At 46.9% G+C, this 21,032-nt stretch overlaps 1 protein-coding gene across 5 annotated transcripts in view; it reads left to right on the plus strand.

Moving 5' to 3' along the window:
* CORO2B (coronin 2B) overlaps positions 1-21,032 on the plus strand; it is a 148,457-nt gene that overhangs the window by 75,838 nt on the left and 51,587 nt on the right. For all 5 annotated transcript variants that reach the window (XM_070796978.1, XM_070796977.1, XM_070796976.1 and 2 more), the window contains exon 2: positions 1,184-1,384. In XM_070796978.1, coding sequence (XP_070653079.1) covers positions 1,184-1,384 — 201 coding nt within the window. The remainder of the gene's footprint in view (positions 1-1,183; positions 1,385-21,032) is intronic.

Raw genomic sequence — 21,032 nt, forward strand, 5'->3', positions numbered from 1 at the left:
CCAGGAGAGCACCCACTTGGGCTCCACCTGCCATGGCGCCCATTTGTAGGGTTTCCGATAGGAGGCGCCATCCTACAGCAAAGCTGAACTCCGCGGTCAGGCTGCCCATCCTGTCCTTCACCTGCGCATCCGTCCTTGCGCATCTGTGTTCTCTGCAGTGCCTAGCACAGGACATGCATGCAGTAGGGGCCAGCTGGTTGGTCAGTCGGGCTCTGTCTCGTGGATGGTGGACAGGAAGGGTGAGGAGGGGTGCCATTCCATTCTCTAGAACAAGGGCTCTCAAACTTCAGTGCACTTCTGTCTCACTGGGGCAGGAAAGCTGGATCAAAATACCTGTGTCTGGGCCCCATTCCCAATATATTGTATTCAGTAGGTCTGGATTGGGACCCAGGAATCAGCATTTCTAACAAATGATATGGGAGGCTTAGAAACCTCCCCCATCCCGGAAAATTTTTAATACAAGTGACCCGTGGGTCACACATGGAGAAACCTTGCTCCAAAGAGTAATCTGGCATAGCAGAGTCTCAGATTTCTAGTCAGGAGACTTGTGTCCATGGCCCTCTACTCATTAGCTGTGTGGCTTTGGACAAGTCACTTAACCTCTCTGGGCCTGATGATGATGTATAGGACTGAGATTTCTGGGGTGTACTTGTGGGTTAGGAGCCCTAGAGACAATCAAGGGGGGTTATTTGCCTTGTGGCACATAGTGGGGCCATCTTCCTCCCCCACCCTTCATCATCAGAAGTGTTCTGTGTCTCTGCGAACACCCAGCCTCCTCTGTCTGCACGTCCCGCACTAAATTAAGCACAATTTCTGACACGCGGGAGGCAGCCCAGACATGTTTTGGATGGATGGTCGGCTCTATCACATGGCACATCCCTTGGAAGTGAAAGGCTCCCCCATCCTTTCTGAAAGGTGGTGTGGGCGGGTATACTGAACGAAGAAATGGGTGAGTGCCCTCGTGCCAGTCTTTGCTCTTGCGGGAATTTATTGAAAGAGTAAGTCCTCCTGCACAGGGCCAGGTGTCTGGTTCTTGGAGGTCCCTTCCCTTTGCCTCCCGAGGGCAGGCACCGGGCTTTCCTCACCTCCTAAATTCTCGAGAGCCGCTTCCCTCCCGCCCGTGCCCAGCTCAGCTCCTCAGGGACAGTCTGGCCTGACCCGTGTCTCTCTTGGCCTCTTACAGATGTCCTGGCGTCCGCAGTACCGCAGCTCCAAGTTCCGGAACGTCTATGGGAAGGTGGCCAACCGGGAGCACTGCTTTGACGGCATCCCCATCACCAAGAATGTGCATGATAACCATTTCTGTGCCGTCAACGCCCGCTTCCTGGCCATCGTCACCGAGAGCGCGGGGGGTGGCTCCTTCCTCGTCATCCCCCTGGAACAGGTAGGCTCCCCCACACCTCCTTAGGCCTGGCTGCTGCCCCAGGACAGAGAGAAACCCTGCTTGGTCATTCTTGGGCCTGTTGCCCTATATCTCCCTGCCCCCCACCTTTTACTTTTTCATCATGTGTCCAGTGGCTGCACATTCCCCAAAGTTATCCCCAAGAATCACCAGAACAGGTGCAGCTGGGGGACCTGAGGAACATCCAGGAAAGGACACGTTTCTCTAGGCGGACTGAGATCTGTTCCCAGAACCCCCAACTTGGACAAGTCACTTGCTTTGAGGTTTCTGGGCTTTCCACTGACCCTGAGAGATTGGATCATCTGATCTCCAGGCTAGATCTGGCTCTACGATTGTCTTTCCTGAGTGTCCTTTAGTTCTGGAGCTGGAGAGGCTAAAGATCCAGCATAGCCACATCGGGCAGGGATCTGCAAAAATGACACACCCATTAAAAATAACATTTCAATCTCTTCACTGAGGGACTAGGAATAATTTACCTTCTCTCTCATCCCCCACCTCCGCTCTAAAAGCTTCTTCTCTTCTGTGGCCGCCTTCATGAATCTAGCAAATTCAATCTGCACAGCCTAAATCATGAAATTTTGAAGCTCTGCCATTCAGGCGAAGTCCCCGGAGGCCTGTGGGAGGTCACGTGCCTCGTGCCTCGGGGAAAGCGCTTGCTGTCAGTCCCGCTTGTTTATGGCTGAGCTCTCCCTCCCCGGCCTGACTCATCTCCTCTCCCATCCTCCGCCAAACGCTTGGGGAGAGAAGGAGGTACCGTGCCCAAGGAATCCTTGGGACCGTAAAGCCTCTGTCAGCTGGTGGTGGAGGATGGGTTTTTCCAGTCTCACCTGCCCACAGTGGTGGGGGCTCAGATTTGGGAATGCCTTAGGCCAGACCCTCCCTTCCATGGAAGAGGGAAGCCACAGTGACAGTGACACGGAGCCTGGCTCATGGAGCTGGCTGAGGAGCTGTGGGCTTGGGGGCAGGACATCTAAGTGCTGGTTGGTCTCTGTCGCTCACCAGGAGTGTGACCTTGGGCGTGTCACTTAACCTCTCTGCACCTTATTTTCCTGTAACAGTAAATTGGACCCCTCAAATCCCCTTCCACTTCCATAGTGATGTTGGCATTGAGAGGGTGATGGGCAGAAAGCTCTTTGAGAACCAAACAACCAGATAAAGATGTTCTGGTACTTTCTTGGAAGTGTTATCACTCTCCCTGTCGACTTTGCAGATGCTCACAGCAGCTCTATCCCATTAGGAAGGATTCTGAAATGTAGCTTGTCTCCCCTCCTGAGCCAGATGGGCTCAGATATTTGTCCACACAGGGACCAGCTCACCTCCAGCTGCAGTAGGCAGGCTTGCAGGTCACTAGAAACACATGGGCTGGTTCTTACTGGGGCTCAAGTCCATTGCTGACACCCTGCCATACTCCACTACATGGTTTGCAAAGGTCAACAGTCAATGCCTCACACCATAACAAAACAAAAATTAATTCCAGATGGATTGAAAATCTAAACATTGAAAAAGAAAGAGAAAAGCTGCAAGGGTATTAGAGGGAAATGGAGAGTATTTTTAAAATCATAAGACAGGGAAAGGCTTCCTAAGCTAGTTAAGAATCCATAAAACCATAAAGGAAATGATTAGTAGATTAGAATAAATTTATAATAATATTTTAAAGGTAATTTTTGTACTCTAGTGAGACATGTAAGCAAAATTAAAAGGCAGGCAACATAATTGAGTACAATATTTGCATAATTGAGTACAATATTTGCAATATATAACAGACAAAAGTTGCATGTCCAGGAGATATATATATATATATACACACACACATATATATAAAGAGTTAAGAAAAATCAATAAGAGGACCCAATAGAAAATGGGCAAAGGCTATGAATAAGCAATTTATAGAAGATAGAATATATCTTTTAGCCTACTAAGTAGAAAAAGATTTAAAAGAGTCATAATCTTTGGTGTTGCCAAAGATGTGAGGGCAGGCACTCAAATATGCTCTGAGTATTTGATGATCTAACATCTTACTCTTGGTGAGGTGTAAACAGAGGTAACTTGACAATATCTAGTAACATTTAAACATGTGTCCATTGGCCCAGTGATTCCACTTCTAGAATGTATTCTACAGAAATACTCTCAAGCATATATATTTTTTAAAGTTTACGGCATTTTTGTACTCATTTTTTTTGCACGCATCATTTTTTAAAATTATTTTCTAGAGAAATGAAATTTCTCTCTCAAATTGCTTTGAAGTTTCTAAACTCCTCTCCATTTTTGTAATGGTACCAAAGACTTTCATGTTGTCTGTAACTCTGCTCTAGAATATGGTCAGCTTCTGTAAACACTTCATGGACAGCAAGGGGGAAAAGAGTTCTTTATAGAGCATAAGTTTCTGTCTTTGGAAACATATGTATCTGTACACATGCATGTATGTTCAGTGTACATGGTCTTTCAACCTTATTTGTTCATATCCTGTGATACATTTTGTTTAATTTAATAATAGACTAATAGAGATGGCTCAGTCTTCCAGTTGGTTTCTCTTGTTTTCTTTCATTTCAGGAAGTTCTCACTCTATATAGGTACTCGATCTGCTTTTTGAAGCGGGGTGGTGTTGGGGGTTTTTGTTTTTTTTGTTTGTTTGTTTAGTGGACTGTAGCCCGCCAGGCTACATCTGTCTATGGGAGCAAGAGTACTTGAGTGGGTTGCCACCTGCTTTCCATTGGTGGTAGTGGGGTTTGGGGCCACACTGCACATGGCATGTCGTGTGTGAGATCTGAGTTCTCCCACCAGGGATCGAACCCCTGCCCCTGCTATAGAAGCACAGTCTTAACCACTGGACTGCCAGAGAAGTCCCAGGTACTCAAGGATTTCTGTGGCACTTTTATAACAGTGAAGATTGGAAGCAACCTGCAGATCCATCAATAAAGAAATGGGCGAGCAAATTCGGGGCCATCCACACACAGGGGCGCCACACAGTCACCAAAGGTGCTGACGTAGAGGACTTGTTCTCACGTGTTTAGCCTCAGAATCACCTTATGCTCTTAAACATTATTGAGGACCCCAAAGAGCTTTTGCTTACATAGCCATATACCCATTAATATTTAGCATATTCGGGGGGCTTCCCTGATGATAAAAAATCCACCTGCCAATGCAGGAGACATGGGTTCGATCCCTGGTCCAGGAAGATCCCACATGCCTCAGAGTGACTAAGCCCGTGTGCCACAAATATTGAGCCTGTGCCTTAGAGCCTGTGAGCTGCAGCTACTGGACCCATGCGCCGCAGCGACTGAAGCCCGAATACCCAGAGCCCGTGCTCCGTCACAAGAGAAGCCGCAGCAGTGAGAAGCCTGCACACCGCAGGTAGAGAGTAGCCCCTGCTCACCGAAACTAGAGAAAGCCCGCAGCAGTGAAGACCCAGTACAGCCAAAGATAAATGATGAGCATATAAATAAAATTTAAAAAAAATATTTAGCATATTCAAAATAAAAATGTAGGAAAATCAAAAATATGTATTTATTTGCCTAATAATAAACCCATTTCACATCCTCACAGAAAACTATTTTATGAAAAATTATTATATTAAAAAAATTGAGAATTACATTGTTCTACATTTTTGCAAATCTCTTTAAATTAATCTGGCTTAATAAAAGGTGGCTGAATTTGAATATCTGCTTCTACATTCAGCCTGCTGAGATACCAAACATCATACGACTCTGGAAAACTTCACTGTATACTTACCTGAGAGAACAATAGTGAAAAGGCAAATAATGTCTCCTATTATTATGAAAATAGTTTTAACCCAACAGACTACCTGAAAAAGTCTTAGGGATCCCCAGGGGTCCCCAGACCACACTTCAAGAACCACCAGTGCAGTAGAATATTTAATAAGAAAATTTTATCACCTACTGCTAGCTGGAAAAAAAAAGGTAAAATCTAATTAATCCCATTAAATGATATCTATGTAGCAATCTACCTTTTTGGAAAAGACTGGGAAAATATATGAGCTTCTCTGGTGGCTCAGATGGTAAAGAATCCAATCGAAATGCGGAGACCTGGGTTCGATCTCCAGGTTGGGAAGATCCCCTGAAGAAGAGAATGGCTATCCTCTCCAGAATGGCTGGAGAATTCCATGGACAGAGGAGCCTGGCGGGCTACATGAGGTTGCAAAGAGTTGGACACAACTGAGCTACTTTCACTTTTTTAAGCTTCTCTGGTGGCTCAGACAGTAAAGAGCCTGCCTGCAATGCGGGAGATCTGGGTTCAATTCCTGGGTCGGGAAGATCCCAGGCAAGATCTTGCCCATACTCCAGGCAAGAATACTGGAGTATCCCATGGACAGAGGAGCCTGGCGGGCTACAGTCCATGAGGTTGCAAAGAGTTGGAAACAACTGAGCGACTTCTCTTTCTATATACACCTACGGGTTTAAAAGTGGTTATTTCTGAGTATTGGCGTCATGAGTGCTCTTTCATTTTTTTTCTTATTCCTTAACTATGTCTTCTAAATTTATCTTAGATGAGCACAATGTTTCATACTTTAGGGGGAAAAAAGAAATAAAAACAATTGGTTGATGTAAAGAGGGAGCCCTGAGGTTTCAGAAGACAAACAGCCCAGAGTAGGGACTCAGGTCAGCCCTCCCTTTACGTATTTTGTTGACGTTTTCCCCCAAAGTAACACGTGCTTCTGAGCTGGCTGTAGTGCAGGCTAGCAGGAAGTACCCTGAGTGAGGATGAGGTGCTGAAGGGTAGGGGCAAGGCAGATCCTAGGGCTGAGCAGTTGGTTTAGTCTGAGGCAGGACCCTGATGTCTGAGACTCTATGGAACAGAGTCCTGAGCCCAGAGAAGGGCCTGCCTTCCCCTGGGTCAAAGCTTTCAGTCTCCTGCCCCTGTGGTCAGGGCAGAGCCCACTGCTGTGGGCTGGCTGGTCCTGGGGGAGTAGGGAGGACAAGGGCTAACAAACAGCAATAACAAGAATGCCCAGTTCAGAACCCGCTCCTGATCTGCCAGTAGGAGAGATGAACTGTTCCTCATTGGTCAGTTTTCTAGGAAGAAGATTCTATTATTTTAGCTCCAGTTTTTAATTTTCTTGGTTTAGATAGAACTCTCTCTGAAAACAGTTTCCTGTATTATTCAACAGAAACACAGGCAAGGTTCCGACCGTTTCTTGGCGAGGTCTAGTCGTTGCTTGGACGTTACTCATGCGCTGTGAACTCACAGGGGCACACTCTTGTCCCTGCCCTGCGTGGCTCCAGACTATTTTCCTGAGCACGCAGAAAGCCGCTGTCTGCTTTTGTAGTTCTTTTCTGGGTTTTTGGCCATCTACTGTCAAATGCCCTTCCCATTCCTTTCTTGCTTCTCTGAGAGGTTTGGGCCAGATGAGACTAACAAGATTGGCATCTGCCCTGAGGCCAAGCCTGAGGCCGACTCTTCCAGAAGCTTCTCTTCCTTCATCAGTTTCCCCCCAAGCCAGCTTGCTGAGACCTCAATATTTGTGATGACAAGCTTTCCCCCAGGGGAGGGAGTATGCCAGCAACAGTAACAGACAATGATGGCTTGCCTTTGTCTAGCACTCCAGTCCAACAAACTGTCTTAATCAACCCTCTTGGGGGTTAGATGGTGGTGGTTGTTCAGTGGCTCAGTCATGTCCAACTCTTTTAGACCCCATGGACTGCAGCACTCCAGGCTTCCCTATCCTTCACTATCTCCTGATAGTGAGAGTTTGAGTTTGCTCAAACTCATATCAGTAGAGTCAGTGATGACTATCTAACCATAACACCCTCTGTCTCCCCCATCTCCTCCTGCCCTCAGTCTTTCCCAGCATCAAGGTCTTTTCCAGTGAGTCAGCTCTTCATATCAAGTGGCCAAAGTACTGAAGGTTCAGCTTCAGCATCAGTGCTTGCAATGAATATTCAGGACTGATTTCCTTTAGGATTGACTGATTTGATCTCCTTGCTGTCCAAGGGACTCTCAAGAGTCTTCTCCAACACCACAGTTCAAAAGCATCAATTCTTCAGCGCTCAGCTTTCTTTATGGTCCAACCCTCACATCCACACATGACTACTGGAAAAACCGTAACTTTGACTAGACAGACCTTTGTCGGCAAAGTAATGCCTCTGCTTTTTAATACACTATCTAGGTTTGTCATAGCTTTTCTTCCAAGGAGAAAGCATCTATTAATTTCATGGCTGCAGTCACCATCTGCAGTGATTTTGGAGCCCAAAAAAATAAAGTCTGTCACTGTTTCCATTTTTTCCCTATCTATTTGCCATGAAGTGATGGGACTGGATGCCCTGATCTTAGTTCTTTGAATGTTGAGTTTAGGGGGTTTGGTAGAACCATCCCCATTTTACAGTTGGGAAAACTGAGGCTGCAGAACCAGACTGGAAATCCAGCCCACTTATTTCTGAATCTGAAGCTCTTTCCACTGCCCATGACGCTGGTGGACGGGTAAGTTCTGGCCGAGCTGGCAGATCTGAAAGGGGTGGATTTGTCTTTCCCAGGCTCGTGTTCAGGCGGCTGTTGTGAAGGACGGTTTTCCCCCTGGTTAACATTCAGCCGCCAGCTCTGTCCTCTCTGGAGTGGAATGTTAAGCTGCAGATGGGGGAGCAATCAGCACCCTGATTGCCTGGCACAGCTGGAGGGGCCTTATGAATATTCCAGGGAGCAGGCACGGTGCCCAGAGGCCTGATTAACCGCTCGGGCCTCCCTAGGTACACCACCCCTTTCCTGCCACACTCCACCAGGGCTGCCCACCTGCCGCCTCCACATCCAGGCTGAAGCTGGAAGCCGGGCCTGGCACAGCTAAGTATTAGCCAGCTACCTACTACCCACGTGGTACATGGCAGAAAGGAAGGAAACCTGGCCTGGACATCAGGGGTCTGGGTTCTCCTTACAACCCAGCAGTCCTCAGCTCTGGGGAGCTTTTGGGGGTCTCACATACCAGCTCTTTTCAAATCTCATCTCCAGCCCCATGATGAAAGTACAGTTGTTTGTCCCGTTTTACAGAGGACAAAACAGAGCCTTGGAGAAGTCAAGAGACTCCTTGGAGACTTGTACAGCACACAAGTGGCAGAATTTAAAACCAGGGCTCCCCTGGCCACATGCCGGCCCATCTCTGTAAGAGGACTCGGAAGAGGCATGTGTCTAGAGGTGCCTTGTATTATTATTACCATCACTTGAACATCTCCACACCTCCAAGTGGAGTTGGACATTAATTGAACATTATGAATTAATGAATTATGAGTTAATGAATGAACATTATGAATTAATTCAACATGGAACATTAATTCAGCCAGTACTTTGTAAACTCCTGTGATATTCTGACACCTCAGGTGTCCATCTTTTCTGGAAGCCATGAGAACAGGTATTTGCTAGAAGGTAGGGAAGCTTTGTCTCTGAAGGACAGAAGCAGCAATCTCGGTCAGCAAGTAGAGCTGGGGGGAGGCATCCTGGAGCAGAGGACCACACAGGAGAGCACCACTCCTTCAGTCATGGGGCATGCCCTGGGCACCCAGCCCCATGCCTGGCACTGAGACCCAAGTAGCACCAGGCCTTGTCTCTGATATGTCCAAGGGGCATCTCACTGGTGGACCAGTGGGTTGGAAGTCTCTGAGAGAGTCCTACCCATGTCTTGCTCGAGGAACCAACTCCATGGTTCAGGGAGGGAGCTATTTTTATTTATGTATTTCTTTATTTTTGGCTGTGCTGAATTTTCATTGCTACGCCCAGGCTTTCTCTAGTTGTGGCAAGTGGCAGCGACTCTCTAGTTTCAGTGTGGAGACTTCTCATTACAGTGGCTTCTCTTGTTGCGGAGCATGGGCTCTAGGGCACGTGGGCTTCAGTAGTTGTGGCACATAGGTTCAGTGCTTGCAGCTCCTGGGCTCCTGAGCTTGGGCTCAGTAACTGTGGTGCACAAGCTTAGTTGCCCCATGGCATGTAGGATCTTGCTTCCCAGACCAAGGATCGAACCCGTGTCTCCTGCATTGGCAGGCAGATTCTTAACCACTGAACCACCAGGGAAGCCCCTGTTGAACAGGTTCATCCTAACTGTTCATCCTGCTGGCCGTTCAAAATGATGGACGTTAACTGCATTCTCCAGAAACTGGAATCCCTGGTTCATTTATGTTCGGGTTTAGCTGTGTATAATGCAAATAACTGAATTCTGGGGTTGGGATGCTGCATTTGATCTCCAGATAGGGGTCACTCCTATCTCCTGTGTAAGCCTGTGGCCTCCACTTTCCCCCTTCATGTCTGCTCAGTCTCGGCAGTCTGGTGGTGGAACATTTTCCCCTGGATCTTGGGGTGGGGTGCCGCATTGTCCCCCTCCCCAGCCCAGTCAATGTGGCCTCCTCTTGCTGCTTCTCCTGTCTCTGCTATTCAAGGATGGAGGTCTAACCAAGGCTGGACAGTTGCTCCGAGTCTCCCCAGCCCTGCAGGGATGGGTGGTGGAGGTGGGCTGGGGCAGAAAAAGCAACACAAATCCACAGGCATCTCAGTGAGGAGAGCAGAGCCCTGGAGTAAGAGAGCGGCATAGGACAGGGCCAAGAGATCAGACTCTAGAAGCAAACAGACCTCGCTTGAGTCTCTGCCATGCCACTTAGTTGCCAAGTGACCTTAGGTGAGTCACTTCACCTTTCTGTGCCTTAGTTTTCCTTTCTGCAGAGTGATGGGGTTGGACCACGTGATCCCTAGAGTTCAATTTAGCTCTCACATTCCGTTCCCCTCTTTTATGCAAATATGTCCTCATTTGCGTGCTGGTAGGCACTGTGCAGAACATAAGAACTGTTCCTTCTCATCTCTCAAGGGCCAGTTCCAATGAGGCCAGCTCCATGAAGCTTTCCCCCTCCCAGGACCCATCCGAGGCATTTTGTGTCTATTGCTTGGAGTACTGTCTATATGCTTCCTTCTTTTCTATGTGGTTAGTCCATCCATCTGTCCATCCATGAATCCACTCATCCATCCATCTAGCCACCCATCTCTTCATTCATTCAACCATTCACCTATACAGTCACCCACCCACCCGCCACCCTGCTTATTAATGTTTATTTAGTACCTGTTGTTTCAGTCACAGTTCTAGAATTGGGGACGCCACTGTAAACAAGACCAATCTCCACCTGCATGGAGTTTGCAGTCCAGCCACCTTGATTAGGCTGAGAGCCCCTGAAGCAGGGAGGTGTCTGAGGTGTACAGGGTCTGCACACAGCGGGTGCTCAGCAAGTGGGCATGGGTATGACCTGTGGCTCGGTCCCAGAAGCACCACGCCACGTCTCCCGGCTGGGGTTTTCTCTTTGCTGGTTCTGGGAGCCCCTCACCTCCAAGCCCCAAGGACCATGTGGTGCCCTGTAGGGGCTTCCCAAGCTGAAGAGGGCTGCATCCTCCCCTTCAAGCCCTTAGAGCAGTATTGCCCAACCCAACTGCTCTGGAATCAAACCTGAACGTTGGCAGACAGGTTAGCTCCATGAGTCAAAGTATGTAATATGTGTGATGCCTGATATTAAAAGAAGGAGGGGAAAGTGCCCAGCTCAGTGCCGAGGACTGTAATCAAAGCAGGCTTTTTTGCTCACCCAGAGCCTCGGCTTGCATGATTTCTATAACACTCCCTCCCCATCACTCCCCATTGTCAGCCCTGGGCTTCTCAATCCTTCTCTCTCCCACAAAAAAGCCCCAGATCTTCATCCCCGCTCCCCTCTGTGCAGAGGTCTCCCCTCTCCCGAAGAATTAAGAGAACCTTTTCCAATCCATCTTTCAGTTGTTCTTTGTTCTTCTGCTTGGTGCAATTTGCATCTCAAAGCCTGTGACAGCCTGCGTGTACAGTAAGTGACTTGGGGGAAAGGGGAAGAAAAAGAGAGAAGCCTCAACTTCGTTGCATTTGTCTGAGGCCTGAGATTGACAGCCTTGCTTGGTGTTTTTCCCTTTTTTGGAAGAACGACTGCTTATTTTTGAGAAAAGTGAAGGCAGGCTCTTCAGCAGAAGTGGAAGTGTCGCTCCCTGATTTTATTTCTCTATAATGGACTGGGTGCTGTCTCTGGAAGGGATATGGACTAGGGATGCAGGCTGGCTGGTGGGTATTCTGGAGGGGTCAAAGAGTCCATCCCTCTGTTTGGGGCCAGGGCCTCCATTTGATTCATTCTTCTCTTTCCTAGCAGAGTCAGTGAAGCTGGAAGTAATAGGACCTGGTCCACTAGTTTCCATGAACTTGGGCCATGGGCCCTCCCTCTGACCACAAGCACCACCCTAGATTCCAAACTGTTGCAGGAAGGGGGACTGCTTCCAGGGCCCAAGAGCGGCTGTCTAACCCTCGGAAGTGAATTGTCTGAGGAGATTCATGTGCTGACAAGCAAGAAACTTTACTGGGAAGGAGCGTAGGGTAGGGGAACCCAGGAGACCAAGAGGGTCAGGGAACCCAGGAGGACTTCTCTGACCCATGACTCCGAGTCTGGGGTTTTATGGTGATGGGATTAGTTTCTGGGTTGTTCTCTGGCCAATCATTCTGACTCAGGGCTCTTCCTGGTGGCACATGCATTGCTCAGCCAAGACGGATTCCAGCAAGGAGGACCCTGGGAGGTTCGTAGGACATGTGATATCTCTTTTTGACCTTTCCCGAATTCTTCCAGTTGGTGGTGGCTTGTTAGTTCCATGTTTTTACCAGGACCTCCTGTGGTAAAATAACTCATACAAATGGTTACTGTGCTGCCCGGCGGGGGTGGGTGGTTTCAGTGTTTCCCGTAACAAAACCAGTTACCTTGGGCTGCTCCCCATTTTCCCTCTGATGGAGACTCGCATACCTTTAGAAATCATAGCTCCGTCCCTTAGCGAGGAGCCCTGGGTATGTAACCTCTCTGCGCCTCACTTTTCCTGTTTGTGAAATAATAATGGCATTTATTTCTCAGGTGCCACCATGATTAAATAAGGTTCTAAATCAGGACTTAGCTCATCACCTGGCATGGAGTGTGTGCTGGAGCTAAAAGCTGTGGTGATGCCAAGGGCTTTGCCCATCTCCTCCCCTTCCTCAGTCCACTTGGGCCCAGAACTAGCCCGTGGGCTTCTGCATCCACAGGCAGCAAGTGGGGAGGCTTGTCTTTGGCCTCCAAACAGTCCCCTGAGCATTCCTAGCAGTGAGCATTCCTGGCATTCCACACACTGCCTAAAGGGGAGGCACCCAGAGCCCTCCAGAGCGGGCGAGGGGCACACTTATGTACCAGGTGAGCGCCTGGAGGAAAGGCATGAGGGCAGAGGCCTCACCTGCTTTGGGACCGAAGATACCCTGGAGTAGGAAATGGCAACCCACTCCAATATTCTTGCCTGGAAAATCCTGTGGACAGAGGAGCCTGGCGGGCTATGGTCCATGGGGTCACAAAGAGTTGGACACGCCTGAGCTACTCGCACGAGCATGTACTTCTTGTACCTCTAACTCAGCCTGCCTGATTGCCTGGGGTCCTCCTCTCCACCAGGTTAAATGAGATGTAAGGCATGCAGAGGTTCACCGTAGTGCCCAGTATACAGCCACTGCTCAGAAAAACCCGTGCTGTTCTGCTTCTATTATTGCAGCTACTAGAATAAGCTTTAGGTTGGTGAGGGTGGGCAAGGGCAAGAGCCCTGGGAATCTGGGACAGAGGCTCTCTAAAATCCAGTTGGCTTGGATTCCAGGCACAGGCCCACTGGGTAGGCATGAGTGTGAGATTCTATGCCCTGAGCCACACAATCCTCATGCCCATGCCCACCTCCCCAGGGCCCTGATTCCAGTCTCCATGGACACTATACCCAATACCTCATTCTACCCAGGAGAAATCTTGGCCCCCGAGGAGAAGTGTCTTATCCAACTCTGCCCGGCATGTCTGCTTGCCCTCTGTGCCCTTTCCCAGAAATCCTTGCACTTAGCTTCTCCTGAGTCCAAAGTCACACCTACTGAGGTGGTGGTGATGATGGTGACTTCCTTTACCAGGGAGTGAGTTTCAAGGAGACCAAACACTTGAGACCCAGAGGAATGTGTTGCTAACCGTGGCATTTCACGGGCAGGGGGATCTGTCCACACAGGGCAGCCTTCCCCATGCCCTATTCTGTCAGGCCTGAGGCTGTAGTTTCAGAAGCTCCCTCTTCTTGGGTCCACGGATTCCCACACTGCAAGAGCAGAAGTGGAATAGGGCTCAGGAGGAGAATGGGGAGTGGAACTAAGATGGATTGACTGCGAACAGAGCATCTCCAGTGGGGCCCTGAGGCCTTGGCCAAGACCCTTACTAGTCTGCCATCTTTTGGTAGCTTCCAGAACAGTGAGTGTTAGCCTCAGAAACTCCAGGTCTGACTTTGTCCTTAGGCATGTTTCTCTTCAGGAAGGCCTTCCTCAAGTCCCTCTCCCACCTCCATCCCCATCCCAAAACTCTTAGAGGGTCAGGTCACAGCACTCAGCCTCATAAGACAAGAGACTGTTCTGTGGCACCAGCTAGCATCATGCTAGCCTGTCCTCCCCACTCTCCATTCTATTCAGCGAAGATCTTGATTTTAGTTGCTAAGCAACCTATGCTAGGTTTCCAAGTGGGTCATCCCTCAAGTGAGCACAGGAGGGGGAAGGCAGGGGTGACAGTGCTTAGAACCCCGCATTTTATAGACGGGTACACGGTATAGATGAGTCCAGCGAGGTCAATGGACCTGGTCAAGGCTGCACAGCCCGTTAGTGCCCCCTGTGTCAGATGATCAGCCGGGGCAGCAGACCCTCAGGATCCCATTCCCATCACCCCACCCCCACCAAGTAAAGCACCCAGTTGGCAGCAGCCACACCAAAGGGACTTTTCTTGGAGGCTCACGTCTACCCAGACAGGGATGCCGGATGCCCAGTGATGAAGCACAAAGGCTCTGGCATTGGTTGGTCTGGATTCAACTCCCAGCTCCACCATTTACTAGCCACATGCTTTGGGCAAGTGACCTAACTGTTCTGTGCCTCTGTTTTCTCATCTGCAAAATGGGAGAAATGCTAGTGGCTCAGAGGATAAGGCATCTGCCTGCAATGCAGAAGACCTGGGTTTGATCCCTGGGTTGGGAAGATCCCCTGGAGAAGGAAATGGCAACCCACTCCAGTATTCTGCCTGGAGAATCCCATGGACAGAGGAGCCTGGTGGGCTACAGTCCACGGGGTCGCAGAGTCGGACACGACTGAGTGACTTCACACACACACACCCTAAAGCTATTCTGAGGATTCAGTGATGTGTTACATAAAGACTGGGAGGGTGCTTGGCATGGAGCAAGTCTCTCTCTGTGTGTGGGCTTCCCACGTAGGGCACCAGCCACCCATGCCCACACCCCCAGGCATACTCCTTTATCTCAAGGGAATTCAGTCCCAATTTTATCAGTCTTACGAGGTTACAGATCTAGTACAAAAAGTTTCAAACTTTAATTTTCAACCCTGGAATATTTTGTTCAAATAAAACATTCTTAACTTCTGAGGACAGCAGGCTTAGACACCTTTAGCTCTTTGGAAAAGCCTATGGACCCCTTCAGGGGCTTCCTCGGTGGCTCAGATGGTAAAGAATCTGCCTGCAATGCAAGAGGTGAAGTGAAGTCGCTCAGTCGTGTCCGACTCTTTGTGACCCCGTAGACTGTAGCCTACCAGGCTCCTCTGTCCATGGGATTTTCCAGGCAATAGTACTGGAGTGGGTTGCCATTTCCTTCTCCAGGGGATCTTCCCTACCCAGGGCTCAAACCCGGGTCTCCCGCATTGTAGATAGATGCTTTACCATCTGAGCCACAAGGACATAACTGAGCGACTAAGTGCACATAGATTACACACGGACCCCTTCACAGAACAGAGTTTTTAAGTACATGAAATAATATACAAGATTATAAAGAAAGCCAATTATATTGAAATTTAGTTATCAAAATATATAGCAGATTGTGATCTAGTAGTCAATGTGCTTTTATATTAGAACATTAAATAACATGCTCAAGTGGACAGCCTAATCAGTACTATAGTTTCAGAGCAGTGATGAACGTAAACAGTATTTGAGATAACTCTAATAGAGTAAGGTGATCTGAAAATATCTGTGAAGTCTATTGATGAAAAAGTTACAGGTTCAGCTAATGCTTCTGGGTTTGTTGCTTCATTTATAAACAAAGGACATACTAAATTTCAGTTAGAAGCTAGTGAAAATGTAGACATGATTTTCCTCCTAGCCAAGCTCATTGACTTCCTAAAGGGTCTGTGGACCCAGGATAAAGACCCCTGACATAAAATCGCAGGCAGATGATAATTGTATTAAAATTGAGACAAGCAGAACTGCTCTGGTGGAAGCTCAGTGGGGAGAGGGAAGTAAACCTGCCCGAGCACCCCTGTGAGGCACCCCCAAATCCTAAGCTTTCCTGGCAGTGGGGAAGCTTGACTTCTCTGCCTGTTCATTGTGACCTTGGGCAAGTCCCTTTGCCTTTCTGGACCTCAGTTTCCCCATCTATAAAATGAGATGTCAAACCCATTGTCCTCTGAGGTCTTTCTTGTCTGGCTCTCACATCCCAGGAGTCTGTGTTTTTCCTCCCCTGGAGACAAAGGCCTCAGAAGCATGGTTCTGCAGGAGCCCTGGACCAGGAAGAGGGAACAGCTGGGGCCAGGCTGGCCAGCTCCCAATTGTTCAGGAGAGGAGGAGGAGGAGATGCACGGTGCTCTCCAAAGTGACAGCTGGGTGAGCCTGGCTGGGGGCCTCATCCTCGCCTGCCATCTGTGCCTCCTTCCTGCAGTCGGCAGGGGGGTGGGGGTGGGGGGGTGCAGATGGGGCCCAAGGCCAAACAGCAACCTGGTGGGCGGGGGAGGGGCTGCCTGAGAAAGAGCCAGGGAAGAGCCCGGTTGCTTCCTCTTGGGTGCTTAACTCTTTCCACCCTCCCTTTCCCCATCTCCTCTTCCAGAGGTCTAGAGAAGGGAGGATATATAGGCCAGGGTCCAGTTAGGCTACGTCATGGCTGTGTGACCTTGGACAAGTTACTCAACCTCTCTGAGCATCACTGTCCTCTGTCCAACAAGAGACATAATTCCTAAGACTGCTCATTAGATAGGAACAAGGTTTAAATAACACAGGGTAGATCAAGTACCCCAACACAGTACTGACGGTAGCAGATACTTCCCTGTGGGCTCAGTGCTACCAGCCATCCCAGAGGGCTTGTACCTGCGGGTGTACACCTGAGACAGTGCAAACTGCTGCTGATTGGAAGGTAACACTGAGGCCGTCTGAGGCTGGGCAAAACAGTCTGTGAGTGCTCTGTCCTCCCCAGGCGTGGGGGACTTGACTTTCCTCTGCACCTTTGCTCCAGCTCTTCCCCTCTCTGGGCTGCCCCGTCTCACCAATATCCACATATACAAAACCTTACCTACTTAGAATGACATGTGTCTATAAGGATTTCTTTTCAGATAGGTAAAATCTTCATAAACTTCAGAAGCGAAGGGCCTACAGTGAAGAGTGTGCCTCTCATGCTTAGCTTCCAGTTACTCAGTTCTTCTACCAGGAGGCAACCAGTGCTGCTTCTCAAATGTCTTTCCTGAAATATTATATATATTCACACACACACACACTTATCTCTTTTTGCACAAATATAGCACAGTACTTACGTTGTTCTCTGTGTATCTTGCTTTTTTCCATGTAATTATGTACCTTGGAGATCTTTCCATGTCAAATACAGAAAGTTTCCTCATTTGTTTCTGCAGCTGCACAATATGCCCTTGTTTGGACGTACCACCATTTGTTGAGCCACATATTCCCTGCTGAGGAGTGTCTAGATTGTTTCCAAACTTCACTTTCACAAGCAATGCTACAGAGAACTGTGGACATGCCTTGTTTCACATATATGTGTAGAATAAATTCCTAGAAGTTGAATTGATGGTTCAAGAGGTATGTGCTTTCTCCCAGGAAACACACACACAAGAATTTCTTCCTGACATGGTAGTAGGCATAGATTGTTAAATGGGACACAAAAAACAACCATTATAGGGACTTCCCTGGTGGTCCAGTGGCTAGGACTCTGCACTCCCATTGCAGGGGGCTCCAGGTTTGATCCCTGGTAGGGGAACTAGATCCCACATGCTGAAACTAAAGATCCCAAGTGCTGCCACTGAGACCTGATTAAGCCAAATAAAAAATGGATATTAAAAAAATAATTATAAAACATTTGATAAATTAGACCTTATTAAAATTAAAAACTTTTGCTCATCAAAAGGTACCATGAAGAAAGTAAAAAGGCGTGGGGGCAATGTTTGTAATGCATATAGCTGAGGAAAGACTGGTACCTCTAATACGTGACTGAATTTAAAAATGGTCAAAAAATGGGGTGTGTAAGACTTGAATGGGCATTGCATGAAAGTGCGATGACCAATAAACTTCTAATGACCACTAAACCTATGAAAGATGCTACTTTCTCAGAGTAGTTTTAATTAGCATTGTTTATCAAGACTGAGGCCGAAAATCTCTGTCTGTTTAACATTTATTTGCTCTTCATTTTTGTGTAGATTGTTAATCCTCATGATGTGCCCATTGTTACTCAGGAAGATGCAAATGAAAACTATAAGTTATTACTATACACCCACCAGAATGGCCAAAATTTAAAGGATTGACAATGTCAAGTGTTGGTGAGGAGCAACTAGAATTCTCCTACTTTGCTGGTGAGGGTGCAAAATGTTACAGCCACTTTGGAAAATTCGTCTAATAAAGTTAAGCAAATCTCCATGCTATGACTAAGCAATCCCATTCATAGGTTTATACCCAAGAAAAAAGAATACATGTATTCAAAAAAAGACTCCTAGAAGCATGTCCATAGCACCTTTATGCATAATAGCCCTAGACTAGAAACAACCCAAATACCCTTCAGCAGGATAAATTGTGATAGATTCATAAAATAGAACAGCACACAGCAGTAAAAAGGAATGACTCCTGTTACCCACAGCAGCTATGATGGAGCTTTAAAATATGCTGAGAAGAAGCCAGACACAAAACTATACACAGTGTATGACTTCATTTATGCACAGTTCAGAAATAGGCAAAACCCACCTGTGACGTTGGAAGTCAGAACAGGGGCTGCATTTTGCGTTGGCATGAGGAAACTTTTTGGGTGATAGAAATCTTAATTGCAGAGGTAATTACATGAATGTGTACCTATGTACCAATTTAAGAAGTTATACAACTGAGATCTCTGTTTTTTATCAGATATAAATATGCCATAGTTAAAATTTTTTAATTAAGAGGGAAGAGGTATGTGCTTTTGAAATTTTGATAGACATTTACAAAATTGTCTTTTATTGAGGTTGTAACAATTTATATTCTCACCAGCAAAGTATGCATGTGTGTATTTTCCTACACCCCTTGAAAATGGAATGTTACCATACTTTAAAAATTTTTGCCAGGATGCTAAGTGGGAAACTTTTTCGGAGTAATTTCATTTAACATTTGATTAAAAATGAGGTTGAAACATCTTTGTATGTTTAAAATCTATTTACATTTCCTCTTTGTGTGAATTGTCTATCTGTATCCTTTACCCTTTTTTTCAATTGATTCCTTTCTTATTGATTTTAAAAGTTCGTTATATATTAGGGAAATTAGTCCCTTTTTTAGGATATAAGTTGCAAATATACCTTCCAAGTGGTGCTTTTTGCACTGGGGATTTCCTCTTTTAAATTTCGAGAAGTCCAGTTTACCAGTCTTTTGTGTCTTCTGTATCTTGGACAATGGTTAGAGTCTTTTCCTTCCCTGAGGTTATAAAGTAGTCTTCCTACCAGGCATTCCAATACTTTGACAATTTCATTTTTATATTTAAATTTTTGCTTGATTTGAAATTTATCTTGGTGTAAAGTAGGAGATAGAGATTCAACTGATTTTTTTTTCCAGGTGGTTATCTAGTTGTCTTAATACTGCTTAATGAAAAAATCCATCTTTCCTCTGCTGATTTGAAATGGAGTTTTTACTCCATTCTACATTTCTGAATATATTGGGGTTTTTCTTATGGGCTGTCCATTCTTTTCTACAGATCTGTCTCTCTGTTCCTGTACCAGTGTCATAATACTGTGTTACTAAGAATTTATAATATGTTTTAATATCAATAAAGCTAGTCATCATTCATCATGGTCTTTTCTCAAATGTTAGCTGACCCTCATTGCTTGTTTATTTTGGTATTTAATTTTAGAATCTGCTTATATAGATACAAAAACCCTCTGCTATTTTATCAGGATTATATTCAACTCATAGAATAAATTAAAGAGTGTAGACAGCCTTATAATGTTTAGTTTAACTATCTATGAACATAGTTCACTTGTTTTAGTCTTTTGTGGACTTTTGTAGTGTGTTAAAATTTTTCCTACATCTTATACTTGTTACACGTATTTAGTTTTTTTCCCTGCTATGGTATGTAGGGCCCTGTTTCCATCATATCTGCTAATTGGTGATTAAATATTTGAAAGCCACTGATTTCTCTATGTTAATTTTTTTATCCCCCCATGTTCCTAACTTCACTTTTTACAGTGGTTTTTCAGTGGTTCTCTTGGGTTTTCTGGGAGTACTATCATATCGTTTGTGAGTAGTGATAATTTTACCTCTTTATAATTTTTATACCTGTAGTATCTTTTTCTTTTCTGATTTCATTGGCTAGTACCTCCAGGAAAGTGTTAAATAATGGCGGTGTCTTATCCTGAGATAATGGTGGTGGTATGTCAGATGTTTATCCAGTAAATACTTTGGGTTGGGAAAGATAGCTTTTTGCTGCCAACATTTTATTACGAAACTTTTCAAACATACGTCAGAGTTTAAATGGTTTTGCAGTGAACACCGCCTAGCTTCTACTATTAACAACTTACTCTACTTGCCAAAACTAGGTGCCCCAGTTTGAGGTTGAGAAGAGACTTCAGACAGAGAATCTCTCGGTGACATTCTATGCAGCTGGCTCAAGGCCTGGCGTATGCTAAGTCATCAGATGAGCTCAGACATTCTGAAAGTGAAGGAGGGGGAGCTGAGATTTTAGGACAGGACTTGGGTGTGGTGATACTCCTGTGAGAGCAGAAGGTGACAGCCTCCCCCACCGCTAGCGTTTGGATCTTCTATAGCACCCGGGGAGGGGCTGGTAGCATTTCTAAGAGACAGTCTCTTTCCTGACAGCTGGTGGGAATTTCCTTTCTTCTTTCTTTCTCCCTCTCCTGCTCCTGCCCAACTGAGCCCTGCAGGCTGAGCCCCAGACAAAGAAAGGGAAATGGCCTGAGAAGGTGCTTCCCTCCTCCCTGAATGAGCTCTTCCTGGATAGCTGGAGGGGGCATCAAAGTGAGGCGTGTCAGGCTGGGGGCTGGGGGTAGGGAGTGGGTAAGGAAGGGGCCAAAGGAGCTTGTGTCTCTCTCAGCTCCGTAGTGGGCAGGAGGCTTCTGCATTGTCTTTTTAAATTTATACTATTGGGATCACCTCCTTGAGAGATTATATATAAGTAATACACAGCTTTGTGGTTGAAAGACTTGTGACTTTGGGCAAGTTACGAGTCTCCGCTCCTCCTGGGGTTCACGAGCGGATCCACAGTCACAATGGAAGTGCCAGTCTGCGTGACAAACAGGCGCTGAGGCCCTTCTCTCCAGCCTCACTGCTTCTGAATCTCCTCTCACTCTCTCGGGGCCCTGAATTCTCCCAAGGCTTCCCCTCCCTTTCTGGATTAA

The sequence above is a fragment of the Bos indicus genome, chromosome 10, assembly GCF_029378745.1.
Source record: "Bos indicus isolate NIAB-ARS_2022 breed Sahiwal x Tharparkar chromosome 10, NIAB-ARS_B.indTharparkar_mat_pri_1.0, whole genome shotgun sequence".
Taxonomy (NCBI): Eukaryota; Metazoa; Chordata; class Mammalia; order Artiodactyla; family Bovidae; genus Bos; species Bos indicus.